The sequence below is a fragment of the Abramis brama genome (assembly GCF_963993115.1).
Source record: "Abramis brama genome assembly, chromosome: 18".
In the NCBI taxonomy this organism is placed as follows: Eukaryota; Metazoa; Chordata; class Actinopteri; order Cypriniformes; family Leuciscidae; genus Abramis; species Abramis brama.
The window spans coordinates 10,222,338-10,234,870 of NC_139980.1; the positions used below are offsets into that span (position 1 = coordinate 10,222,338).

The window sequence follows — 12,533 nt, forward strand, 5'->3', positions numbered from 1 at the left end:
AGTTCACAACTTTACAATAAGTTACATTCAAAATAAATAATGAATTATGAAGAAACTATAAAGGTAGCTTATACATTTCGTCCAAACGGTAACATTAGGTACTCTTGTACATCACATACACTGATACATATAAATATCAGGCGCAATATTTTAAATGCGAATGTATAAAAAGGGAATTTCTCGAGAAATAGTTTGTGAATATGACCCTTTTGTTGTAAAAACGGTCTCATATGCCCTGCTGACTGTCATTCATTTACTTTACCGCTGGATTGCGATGTCTGATTCGTGAATTATAGTTCTTTTGAGTCGGATCTTTTCCCAAAACCAGTCTGAGCTATTAGTTCACCAATCGGACTGACTCGTCCAAGCGATTCTCGGAATCGTTTAGTCTTTACATGAACCGTTTAAAAGAACTGAATCGCGGAAATGAAAAGGAGGCGGTCTCTTTAAATGTCCCATAATTCCACGCAGCGGTCACATGTGTTCATTTCGCAGAGATCTCACACAGGATCGGATGCAACATGGGCCCTGGTAAGTGTCTGCATTCACAGATCTTTGTACTAGAATACTTTTTTTCTTATTTGTCTGAAGTTATGCATCAGTTTACATTTACATGTAAATTGTGCTGTAAATAGTCTGTTTACTAGAACAGTTTCAGTTATATTAATTTAGCATCGAAAATGCACAGAAAAGTGAAATAGCTAGTAGAAAAACAGTAAAGGCTTAATTAAAACATGTTGTACGTCTTGGTATTAAACCATGATCATAATGTGGAAGTGTGCACCAGATGTGCAGGAAGGCCACGTGTGGCTCGTGGACGCACGTGGCGAATGTGCGGCCTGTCTCCCCGCTGATGCAGATTACATTCATGTGTTCTTTCTTTTAATAGTTTGTCCATCTGAACCCCCTGACTGAAGAGAAACGTGCAGGTTTCGATGATGTTCACTATAACGGTAAGGAAGCGTTTCTCAACTTTAATTTAAGGTCCTCAGTGACAAACAAAAGGGGGAAATCTTTCTCTTATTACTCCAGATCTTGCTCAAGGGAAGCTCTGCTCTAAAACACATTTATGCATTTTTATTACTGATGTCTCTTTTCTCTTTCTTCAATCCTCATGTCTAGGCTCCTATATTGGTTTGGCCCTGAGCCAAGGCCACACTCGTGCTGAAGAATCCTTCTCTAAAAATTCTTTGGTAAGTGATATAGCCTACCTGTTTTTCTAGTTGTTAGCCCCTTTTATTGCACACTCAAGTCCTGCATGTCTTGAGTGATCAACACGGAGGGGTAGAGGAATTCTCTCAAAAACCTGAAGTATTGGCTTAATAATCCTTGCTTCGGATCCTGTCGGGAGAAACAATTTTTGAAGTAGTTAGTTGTGCTAATTCTGTGGTAAGATGCCTGCTCATCGGTCTGAATTTATTTTGCAGCTAATACATTGCAAAGGCAGAAAACAGAAGAACCACAGTCATGAGGTGAGTATTTATACAACCAGTCTGAAATACTAATGTTCCCTCCTTTGCTTTGCCCTCTGGAGGCTGTTGGTGTCTCTAGTGGCCATGATAGGGGGGTACAGTAAGCTACTCTTGCTAAAACCTAGGTCAGAGGTCACTTCTCTGTGCCTGGATCCTGTCGCAAGAAACATGTATATCAGGATTCAGTGTTAAATTCAGTAGTTTAATCTGATTTGTCTTGATTTGAACGTGAAATAAGGCTTTTCCTCTTGTTTCTCAACAGATCCCATTGATGGCTTCATTCCTGGGACACACGTTCAGTGATCGTGGTGGCTTGTTCCTCATAGTGACGCAGTATGAGTGGAGCATGCCTTAAATGAGTGGTGGCGTTACTATTGTAAACCATGTTTATGTATAGTATAAATGTTTTGAAGTTTATGACTTGCAAACAATAAAGAGATGCTTGCTTTAGCTTTTGTGTTTTGTTCTAACATCAAGTCATGAATCATGACCCTCTCAGGGAGAAAAGTACTCTTTGTGGCCATGATTCATCTGTATTTGTGTTTTTCTTGGAGAAACTTTAGCAAATTTAAGCCAGGTACACTGATTCTGGCCATCTGAGACAAATTTTGTAAATCCTAAAAGATTCCTCTGATCCTAGGCTAAAATCTTTGATCATTAGTTTGACATGCTGATTGACTATTGTGATCAAGTTTTACCTCCTGACTGTGAAACTCTGGCAGTGTCAAGATTTGACTCAGTCCTGCAGTGTAACTTCTCTTATGATGACCAAGTTGTCTTGGTTGTTCAAGACAAGCCATGACCAAAATTAACGGAGATTTCTTTGTAGACACCATTACAATCCCTCATGTAATGCAGCTCACTTTCACAGAATGTGTCATTGATAAATGGAAAAACTCCGGATGACTTGTGTGCATCCGTTTTTAATGTGTTTTCATGGCTGTACGGTTTGACATTAATGATAACAGATCTTACAGTGAGACTCGTTCGTACAGTGACTAACCATTTTGAAGGACTATTATAAATTGCACAGCTTTAGGCAGGAACTATTTAGACGGAGGTTTAGCTATTGATGCTTTTGTCTTCCAGATGGGAGCTGTGAATAAAGTCCTGTTTCAGAGTGACTCACTTTTTGTCTCCATCCCAGTATGACAAAATGGAGTATTAAATGTTGAAATTCAAAGAATATTTAGGATGAGATGCCAGAATTTGCAATGAATTTGGCAACTTAAATATCAATAGTCCTGAAATACAACTGATTCTGCAAGGTAACAAAATTCAATAAAAATCTGTTAACATTACTATTTTGGTTTCTGCATTTGAGTTTTCTATTAAGTAATTTGCACCATTCAAAACTTGCTGTTTGTGGTCTTCACAAATCATATTTATCATCATTGGACTTGAATACGTAATTAATGTAATTGGGACATATTTTCCTTTACCTTTAATTTTATGTTTATTGTTTTTGGGAATGAAGGTGTCACTTTGTATTGACATCTTCCTGATTTGCGGCAAAGGATATTGTTACTGTGGCCATCAGAACAGACCTGCGACCCATTTTTGGATCATGACCCACCAGTTGAGAACCTCTACTGAAATAGACAATGATGTAAGTTTGAATGCAGATGTTACAATAACAGGATTTATGTGATTATAGCACCTGATAAGGGGGTAAAATAAATTGAGAACTAGCTGAACTAACAAACAAAGGGCCTCAGAACTGCATAGCACAACCGCTTACTTTTACCACACATGGAAAGTGCCTGTCACTGTTGTACATCACAGAGCTCTGACACATGGCCATATAGGTCTTTCCCCTCAGTGCAGTGCCCTACTCTTGTTTTAGAGCAGCGGTTCTCAACCAGGGGGCTAAGATGACTTAAAATTAGTTCAAATATGAAGAAACAAGCATGAAAATAAGCTAAGACAATTAAAAAAAATCAAGATATAAATCTAAAAGATTTGATCAGGTAGAAGTAGCTCACAAATCAGCAGCACAGAAAGATACTAAACTGGTGAATATATATTTGTGTATTTAGCATTTTGTTCCTGGAAATGACATTTTTGGAATAAAAAGACTCTTTTGCCTTGCTAATTTCTTCACTAGCATTTGATAAATTATAAATACACTAAAAATGTTTTATAAGCCAATAACTCCACATTAATATACTAATATATTTTCAGTTTAAATGACTTGTACAACCAATTTGATTATACTTCAATTTAAGGCAGCAACTGAAATTAAGTTTTTAAGTTGTAATAGGTGGAACTTTTTTTTTTTTTTTTTTACAGTGCACAAATATTTTTAAATACTTTAAAATTTAGATTTGAAAATATGGACATCGAAAAATGTATATATTATTTTTCTCATTTTATTGCATACCTTTCACTGTTTCCTTGGTAAACAAGTACACTTGTTAGGGACAACAAAATTTGGCCATATATACTGTATGTATACCACATATATGTGCCACATATATGTAAAATACCACATTATATATATATATATATAATTTTCACATAGTAAGTATTAAAAAGGAGTGTAATATATATATATATATATATTTACGATGGATTGTCATATTTTAAAACAAAAAAATACCAGTAAATAACTGGCATTTGAAAAGTAGCGAAATTAAATGATAAAGCCAAGGACAAAAGGTTCCCTTTATATTACAAAAAGATTAAAAAAATGATTGTAAGTTTTAATAAAACCAACTCCTGGGATATAAAAGTGCCTGAAATAAAAGAAACACTTAGCTGTAGAAAATAAGAAGGCATAACATCATTAATGCTCAATAAATCAGATTATAAACGCAACATAATGCATTCACATGATTTATTCTGTGTTGACGTAAGTTTAGAGCGACTGACCGCACTATAGAAAATGATATTAAGACAGAATCTTAAAACAGTAGTTTGAAACAGTAAAACTTGAAACAGTAGTTTGGTTATCTAACATTCAGGGCAAAGTAAAATTGATGGGCACAGAAGTGATTAATGGTTTCATTACACAAACTGGGTCCTTAGTTACAGTTTCTATGCATTGTGAATTTCATTGTGATTGAAGGAACAGACAGGAGGAAGAGGAAACTGAATATCAAACATTATGGTATGGATGTTACATGATTTTCAAAAAGGGAGAGAACAATACTTTCCTTTTAGAAAGAAAGCACAGGCTTTACAGGAATACTTGAGCACAGAACCCAAACACTTGCCTCTGCACAGGAAGACAACTATTGTGTCTTTAATTCAAGGAATTTCTTAGTGTTTCTTGCCATAGAGGCCTAGTGATGGGCAGATGGCAAATGTTGGATGTTATGGTATATGGAATGTTCAAAGGGTAAATTTAAGAGTTCTGTGATTGGCAGATTTCCGCTTGCTACGGCCTATTTTGTGAATCACTTTTGATAGACACATATACAATTAAGATGTCTGGAAACACTATGCCTATGGACCATAATTATAAACCGTTGTGGCTTTTGTTCTTCTAAACATTGTGAATGTAGCTCATATTAATTATTTTGCCAATTCAGCACTTCGCTACCATGGAGGAATTCTGCTTCATGATAGCTTTATTCATTCTTTTAGTATTTGTAAGGAATAAATGGTAACACTTTACAATAAGGGCTCCTTAGTTAACGTTAGTTAATGCATTAAACTAACATGAACTCTTTCCCTGTCAACGTTTTAGAAAAACTTTGCTAGCCAGCGCCAGCATTTTTAATCATTTTCACAAGTTTCATGGCCCCCAGAATATTTTGTTGTATGAATATCTGAACATACAATATATCAAAAGAAAGAACAGACCCTCTGCTTAAAAAAAAGTTTTATTCTAGCTTCATGCATTCTTTTTTTTTTTGTGGATAAGTTTCATTAAATAAACAACATTTTGAGCAAAAAGCAGAGAAAATCCAAAGACAGTTTTGATTTATATGCTGTTTAATGTTTGATGATTGCATATATATAAAGTTTTTTGAAGTATTTTTCATGTAATTACATCATTTAGGGCATAAGAAACAACTGGGAAAAAATTTACATTTTTGAAAAGAGATATATTATTCATATTTTATGCTATCTCCACTGAAGTGGACACCAGGACTTGTGAACAAAAAGACATGAAATTACATGTATAGGCAAAAGAAAATGGGATTTTTTTTTCATTCACCAATCAATTTTTAGGTTTCAGGATTTTGTTTAAACAAATCTTGTATAATGTTGATTCTCAACTATGAAAGATATAACAGAATGAACTGATATAACTACCATTTTACTTTATGCAATATGTGGGGGGAAATGACCATAATAGGTTTTCCCATTCAATACAATATATCTACTGTATCACATTTGCAGATTAATGTCTTCTTGGGGCAATAATGGGAGTAATAATTGGCAACATTTTCATAATAATATAATATTTCATAGGAATATTGATCAATACTTTCTTTCTATATTCACTTGTTGTGTCTCCCAAAAGACCTGATAAACATGATTTAAGTCCTGGTGTCCTCTACAGTGGACATGTATGAAATCAATGCCCTGTTTTGTAACAGAAAGTCATATTTTGATTAGAAACCCCAAAACATTTTCTTGAGATGTTGATTTTTGACAAACAATTTGAAAATGAGTCAGATTTAAATGGTAATTCCAAATATTTCAAAAAGAGTGCTAAATTTGATCACTAAATTAATGGCAGACATTTTTAAAGACCAATAAGTTGTTGTAATGGTGAAACCTCCAAAGTCAGTAACTACACTGATTAGTTGTGTGTATTTGATTCAGTAAAAGAACTGACTCATTGGAGTCATTCCTTCTGGAATCACAGTGTTGCGGTGCCATTGAATAAGTGAAGGAAAGTCTATCAGAGTATTTTAGGTCAATGGTTCATCTGTATTGGCAGAAGAATACACATAGCTTTGTACTCTGAGAGTAACAAACAACCTCTATGTCATGAAATTTAAACCCAAACAAGAACATTTGCTCTATTTTTGGCCTGTACCATGCGGGACGTTGAAGAGTTGGGCCATACTCACACAGGACTGTGATTGGATCTGGACAAAGTGCCAGTCGGCTGTCTTCCAGGACCATGTCTGGTTACTTTGATGTGACCCAGATGTAAAATGTGGTACAGGATTGGACTGGATGCCACGTTCATGCAAGCTATGTTTTTTGGCAGAGAGATCTCTTTCTGAGGAAAGGGGTTTCAGGCTGAATGACTTGGACATTTTTCAGAGGGGGAATAACAAGATGTGTTTGGATAACACAGCAGTGAAAAACTACTACCCTTCATGAAGGGGTGCCATAACAAGTAGGGCCTATGTTTATATCTGAGGAGTGTCGAAAACAGTCTCTCACCTCCATTGTTTTTGATGATGTGGGATGCTTGTGTCCCAGATTATCTTAACCAGCGATCCTCATGTGGTCAACCAGTTTCATCAGAAAGCAGGACCATCGCTAGGGTTTCGAGGGCCCTGGTGCCTCGGCCCTCATTCGGTTAAAATCGATGGTCATGTCAGAAAGATAAATCAGAAAGAATTTTTTTGCTGGCAAATAACATGGAAGCACCAACACCAAACCAGCTTGGACCAGCAAAGGCTAACATATAAATAATCTCTCTCAGTGTCTCTGATACAGAAAAATACTTCCTCCTTTCCCGCTCGCTCTCCTTCTATCTGTCTCTTTGTGTTGCTCTCACATGAATGATGATCACTTTCATCCAGTGCAACCCCACAGCTTTATATATTCTCTGTCAAACACACACACAAGCGCTTTGAAGTCTGCTTGTAAATGGAGAAAAAAAATTTCTTGACCTTCTCCAGGTCACCGATGGAACAAAGAGCTGAATTATGTAGGATCCTTTTACATTTCTCAGGAGGACAAAACAAAAATTCATCTCATGTAGAGGATCACTGTCAGACATAACACACACTTCACCTCGTCCTGCTCCAGCAGAGGTTGAGCTGTGGGCAGACAGGATATGTGTGTGGATAGATGCCATACTGTTCTTTAAACTGACTTGTTTCAGACTGGTCTGAACCAGGTTTCTTCACATTTGGCATACTTCGACAATATTTGACACTTTGTAGTGTAGATGATGTAAGCCTACCTATTTAACCTCAATATTGCTCGTCAAGAAGTTTAATGTAAAGAAGAGCACCTTACAAATGACAATTTTTGTTTGCTTTTTTGTATTTTCATGTGCAAAATGTTTGATAAGGCCACACTGGGCCTTTTGAATCTTGGCCTAAGCTAACATGCTAAAGCTATAAGCAACAACAAATGAGGGAATGTGGATTTATAATGTGTGTTCCCTTAACTGGAAAACATTGAATGTTACCTTGTAATAAAAAATAATGCTCCATTTGAAGTCATACCACTCTTTGAAAAATCATAAACTAGATGGCATAGCAGTCGGTCTCAAGCAGGGGTCCGGAGCCCATTATGTGGCCTTAGCAAACTTCCAAATAGGGCCACAGGATGTCTTATAGATTTTGTTTTTAATTTAATTAAATAATTGTAACTTAATTAAAATGCAAAAAACTTTTTCCTCAAGAGCTAATATTTTGGTTACACTTTATTTTACAGTACATGTATTTACAGTGTACTTACCTAAGAAAGTACTGTAACTATATGGGTTAAGGTTAGGTTGATGGATAGGTTCAGGGTTAGTACCTAGTTATTGTAACCCAGTTACATAGTATGCACATGAGGAACAGGTCAGTAAAATAAAGCGCTACCAATATTTTTATTGAAGAACATATGTAACATATATTCGAACCGGCGTTTCCGCTATGGGAGGAAGACGCCCTAACGGACGTAGCCTCCAACGTCTTTCGCGTGCGCCTCTTGAGATCAGGGGAGTGAGGTTTACCTGCACAGTTCTTACCAGCTGGTGTCCGTTTCACATGCAGTTTTTGAAACTTGAATCTGGAATCACTCGGGTTAATTAAATATCAACACTCAATAAAAAAGGAAAAGACCTACAAGCAGCTTTGTCTACAGAAATGCTGTATTAAGAAGGTATCTTAACCAATATAATGGCGGACCTTCAAAAATTGTGTTGGACGATAACCTTTGAGTCACAAAGGTTTAGAAACACTGGTGTATAGTGTAAAGTGCAGTGTATGTGTGATGTATTTTCTGGCATACTGTATCTTTATATAGTATGATCAATATGATATGTTATTCTGAACTCAGTGCATAACTTACAATTAGGCCTACCAGAGATCATGTGACCATCACTTAAAAATAAGGTGAACTAAAGGCAAAAAAACCAAAAACTATTATTTTTTTTAGAATGGTAAGGTTAAAGCTTTTATGTCATAAAAGAGCCAAACGTTGAGACTGATTTTGTTTAGTTTATGGCCTAGAATGTACGAGCTGTTGCCAGAATGAAAAGTCCAAAATGCAGGATATTAGTAAGCTCTGTCAATCATGAGAAATGCTGACAGACTTTGTGTATGCTGAACATGTGCTTTTGATTTTATGTTCTGTACCTTCCCACAGACACTGATTGTTCAAAGGAGCAGAATAAAAGGAAAGCCACATTTAGTCATGAGAAATTTGTGTCTGGCGAGGGACATTGAGCACTCCAGCACTGTGTATTACCAACAAATACTCTTATAATCACACATCCTTTAAATGTTTAACTTATAATTTACATAAAAACCTGTTTCTGATTTCATTTGGTCATAGTTTTTGCTGTAGCCTAGTGTTGTGGTAGATTCAGGTTTCCAGTGAACATGGGCAGCAGTCCTTGTCAAGCTTGACCATTACAAATATGTCTGCAGCCTTTCAGGAAATTAACTAGACTAAATCAATCAAACAAAATTCACAATAAACTATTTTAAAAACAACAACAAAACAATGCTGAGACAATATTGGAGAGGCTTTGTGCCCATTTATCCTGTTTCTGAGGTTATAGTTTAAACCAGTCCTTTAAGAGTCATGAATCTGATCCTCTTGTACGCTGTATGTAATATCTGTTTATGACTGAATAGCCTAAATAACAGCATACTAGAATCACGTTAATCAGGCTAATTGGCTCTGATTGGGCCCTCTGATGAAATTAGTCACTTAGAGCCCTTGTTTATAGGCTGAGAAAAGATAGATGATTAGTTTGCGGAGTTAGTCATTTATCGTATATGTGTACATTATTTAAAAATGATTAGTATTAAATGTGGACCTCCAAATGTAAACTTTATGGGAAATAATAAATTAAATTTTACTACAATACAAGTTGAGCTGTGCTATAAAGGCTAATGCTTCATTTATTCACTTGATGAAATCAGGGCAAGGTACATTAACTATTAGGCAGTTAATTACTTTCACATAATTACTCACATTTTAAATCATTCTGATTTTTGTCTTGAGGTTATTTTACAAACAAGTCAATACCAGATAAAAAAATTAAAAAACGAGTGCATTCAATGTGTTTATTGAAGTTAATACATAAAAGGTGGTAGAGGCAAAGTAGGTATAGTGTGCAATAACAAATCAAAAAAGTTGGGAGGAATGAAAAGTGAAAGAGAGAAATTAAAGGGTGACTTTGTGTGTGTTGCAATCAGAAGACAAAGTGTTCCCAAGACCCATCTGCAATCCATCTGAACGTGCCCTGTTGAGTCTTATTATAAACAACACTGTGTATTTGTGTATGCGTGAATCCATGACCGCTGTGACAACCACCAAACTAATGCCAGAGAAAGTAAAAAAGAGAGTGCCCTAATTTAAGTGTTATTTAAGAAACATTTAGCAGCAGTATTCTAATCTATTCACGCATGCGCTTGTTGGTGGACAGATTTGCATTTTTGTCACTGAATGTCCTGTTACCCCCAGGAAATGTCACACTGCAGTAGAAAAATGTGTTGCAAATGGCATTTCATGTTGTTTTTTAAGTGCTTGAGTGAATTAAATCCAATAAGAGGGGAGGAAAATAGGATTAAGGATAGAGAGGAGTGCATGATTCCCATGGTGCACCTGAAATGTGACATTAAGATTTAGTCATCTGAGAGTCAGAGTTGGCTGCCATAGCAACAGTATTACAAAGTGTTCAATGTGTGCAGGGGCACAGGGGTTCACCCTGACCATTTCACACTGAGTGTCACTGTGTGTGTGTGTGTGTGTGTGCAGGTGCTGATGAAGACGAAGGTGCAAAGGCTACTTTTATGCCTCAGCAATTTAAGTGTTAAAAATAAAGCTGATACACAGTGTGTTACAGTGCTTCGCCTGAATGGATAAAGAACAATATAATAGGTCTGTAAGCGTGCATGGTGCATTTTGATTTTTTCGTTTCAATGACCCAGAAACAAAAAGATAGAGAGACAATCCTCTAATGATTATGGTTATATAAACAAATTTTTTGCCCAAAACCCTTTTGAAGAAAAACTGTATTGCAGGTTACCAGCATATGATGTGTACTGGATGTTGGTGGCTGGAGTCCCCAGCAGCTTTCTTTAAAAGCCTAAAGGGATAGTTCACCCCAAAATAAAAATCTGACATCATTTACTCACCCTCATGTCATTCCAAATATGTATTCTGGATTGCAGTGAGAAACAAAAAACAATATATTTTGAGAAATGTCTCAGTGTTTTGTTTCCCTGCATACAATGGTAGTCAAAGGTAACCAAAACAGTTTGGTTGCCAAAATTATTTAAAATATCTTCTTCTTCTTTTTTACACAGAAGAAAGAAATCACAGATTTTAAAACAAAATGAGGGTTAGTGAATGATGGCAGAATTTTCTTTTTGGGGTGAACTATCCCTTTAACCAGCAAGACTTCACTCACTGAAGAAATTAGCAAGATTTACTTGTTTAGCACATTTTTGGTAAATTTCAAAATTTTTAAAACAACATACACAAATGTTGAACAATTGCACACATAAGACTTTCCTTTAAGACATGAACTTGAAAAGAATTTGAACTGAATAGATTTAAAGGATTAGTTCACCCCAAAATGAAAATTTCCTAATAATTTACTTACCCAAATGATCCTTTACTTACCCATCCAAGATATCCATGTCTTTCTTTCCTCAGTGGGAGAGAAATTATGTTTTTTGAGGAAAACATTTCTGGATTTTTCTTAACAATGGTCTTCATTGGTTACCATAGTTTTTTAAGTCCAAATCAATGCAGTTTCAAAAGTCTTTGAAGTGTTTAAATGGGCTGTACGCGATCACAGCTGAAGAAGAGGTTGTTATCTAGCGAAACGATATAGGTCATTTTTTTAAAAAATTTTTAATTTATAGACTTTTTACCTTCAATAGTTCAGATTGAGCTGATCAACAAACGGACAGGGAACTACGTCATCACATTGAAAGGTCACGCCGGCAATACTATTTGAACTACTATTCATATTCATCAGAATGTTATTCATATTCATATTCACTGAATACTATTACTATATATATAATAGCAAACAATGCTATTTGAACTATCCTCCTATGTACGGTCGCATTGTAAACAGTGGGGCGGTACTTCCGCAGGCGCCGGCGTGACCTTTCAACGTGATGACGTAGTTCCCTGTCTGTTTGTTGATCAGCTCAATCCAAACTATTGAAGGTAAAAAGTCTATAAATTATAATTTAATTTTTTTAATGACCTATCGTTTCGCTAGATAACAACCTCTTCTTCAGCTGTGATCGCGTACAGCCCGTTTAAACACTTCAAAGACTTTTGAAACTGCATTGATTTGGACTTAAAAACTATGGCAACCAATGAAGTCCATTGTTAGAAGAAAAATCCAGAAATGTTTTCCTCAAAAAACATAATTTCTCTTCCACTGAGGAAAGAAAGACCATGGATATCTTGGATGGCATTGGGGTGAGTAAATTATTAGGAAATTTTCATTTGGGGGTGAACTAATCCTTTAACTTAACTTTAAATTTCTGTGAATAAATATTGCAAGCTTTTTCTACTTTATGATCAATACTTGAAGTAAACGTAATAAAGATCTACAGTAACATTTACTTACAAATGTTAGGTAAACTCTACTAAATATGTGTTCTGCTCTATTCACCACAACCAGCTTCATCATCATGGCTGAGCAGTAGTCACTTTTGTCTC

General features: G+C 35.8%; 1 protein-coding gene across 1 annotated transcript; it reads left to right on the forward strand.

Annotated features, from left to right (window-relative positions):
• Nucleotides 1-419: 419 nt before the first annotated feature.
• Nucleotides 420-1,922, forward strand: LOC311068690 (uncharacterized protein). The gene is made up of 5 exons (XM_084091297.1): nt 420-531; nt 890-953; nt 1,123-1,193; nt 1,428-1,472; nt 1,735-1,922. The coding sequence occupies exons 1-5, from the start codon at nt 451-453 to the stop codon at nt 1,825-1,827; spliced, it is 354 nt and encodes a 117-aa protein (XP_083947423.1). The 5' UTR covers nt 420-450; the 3' UTR covers nt 1,828-1,922.
• Nucleotides 1,923-12,533: the final 10,611 nt, after the last annotated feature.

What these genes read in the sequence shown, in the direction of transcription:
- LOC311068690 (XM_084091297.1), top strand. Translation starts at nt 451, where the DNA reads ATGTCCCATAATTCCACGCAGCGGTCACATGTGTTCATTTCGCAGAGA. An exon ending in CGATGATGTTCACTATAACG is followed by an intron (nt 954 to 1,122) that starts GTAAGGAAGCGT and finishes CCTCATGTCTAG; the next exon opens with GCTCCTATATTGGTTTGGCC. An exon ending in AGAAGAACCACAGTCATGAG is followed by an intron (nt 1,473 to 1,734) that starts GTGAGTATTTAT and finishes GTTTCTCAACAG; the next exon opens with ATCCCATTGATGGCTTCATT.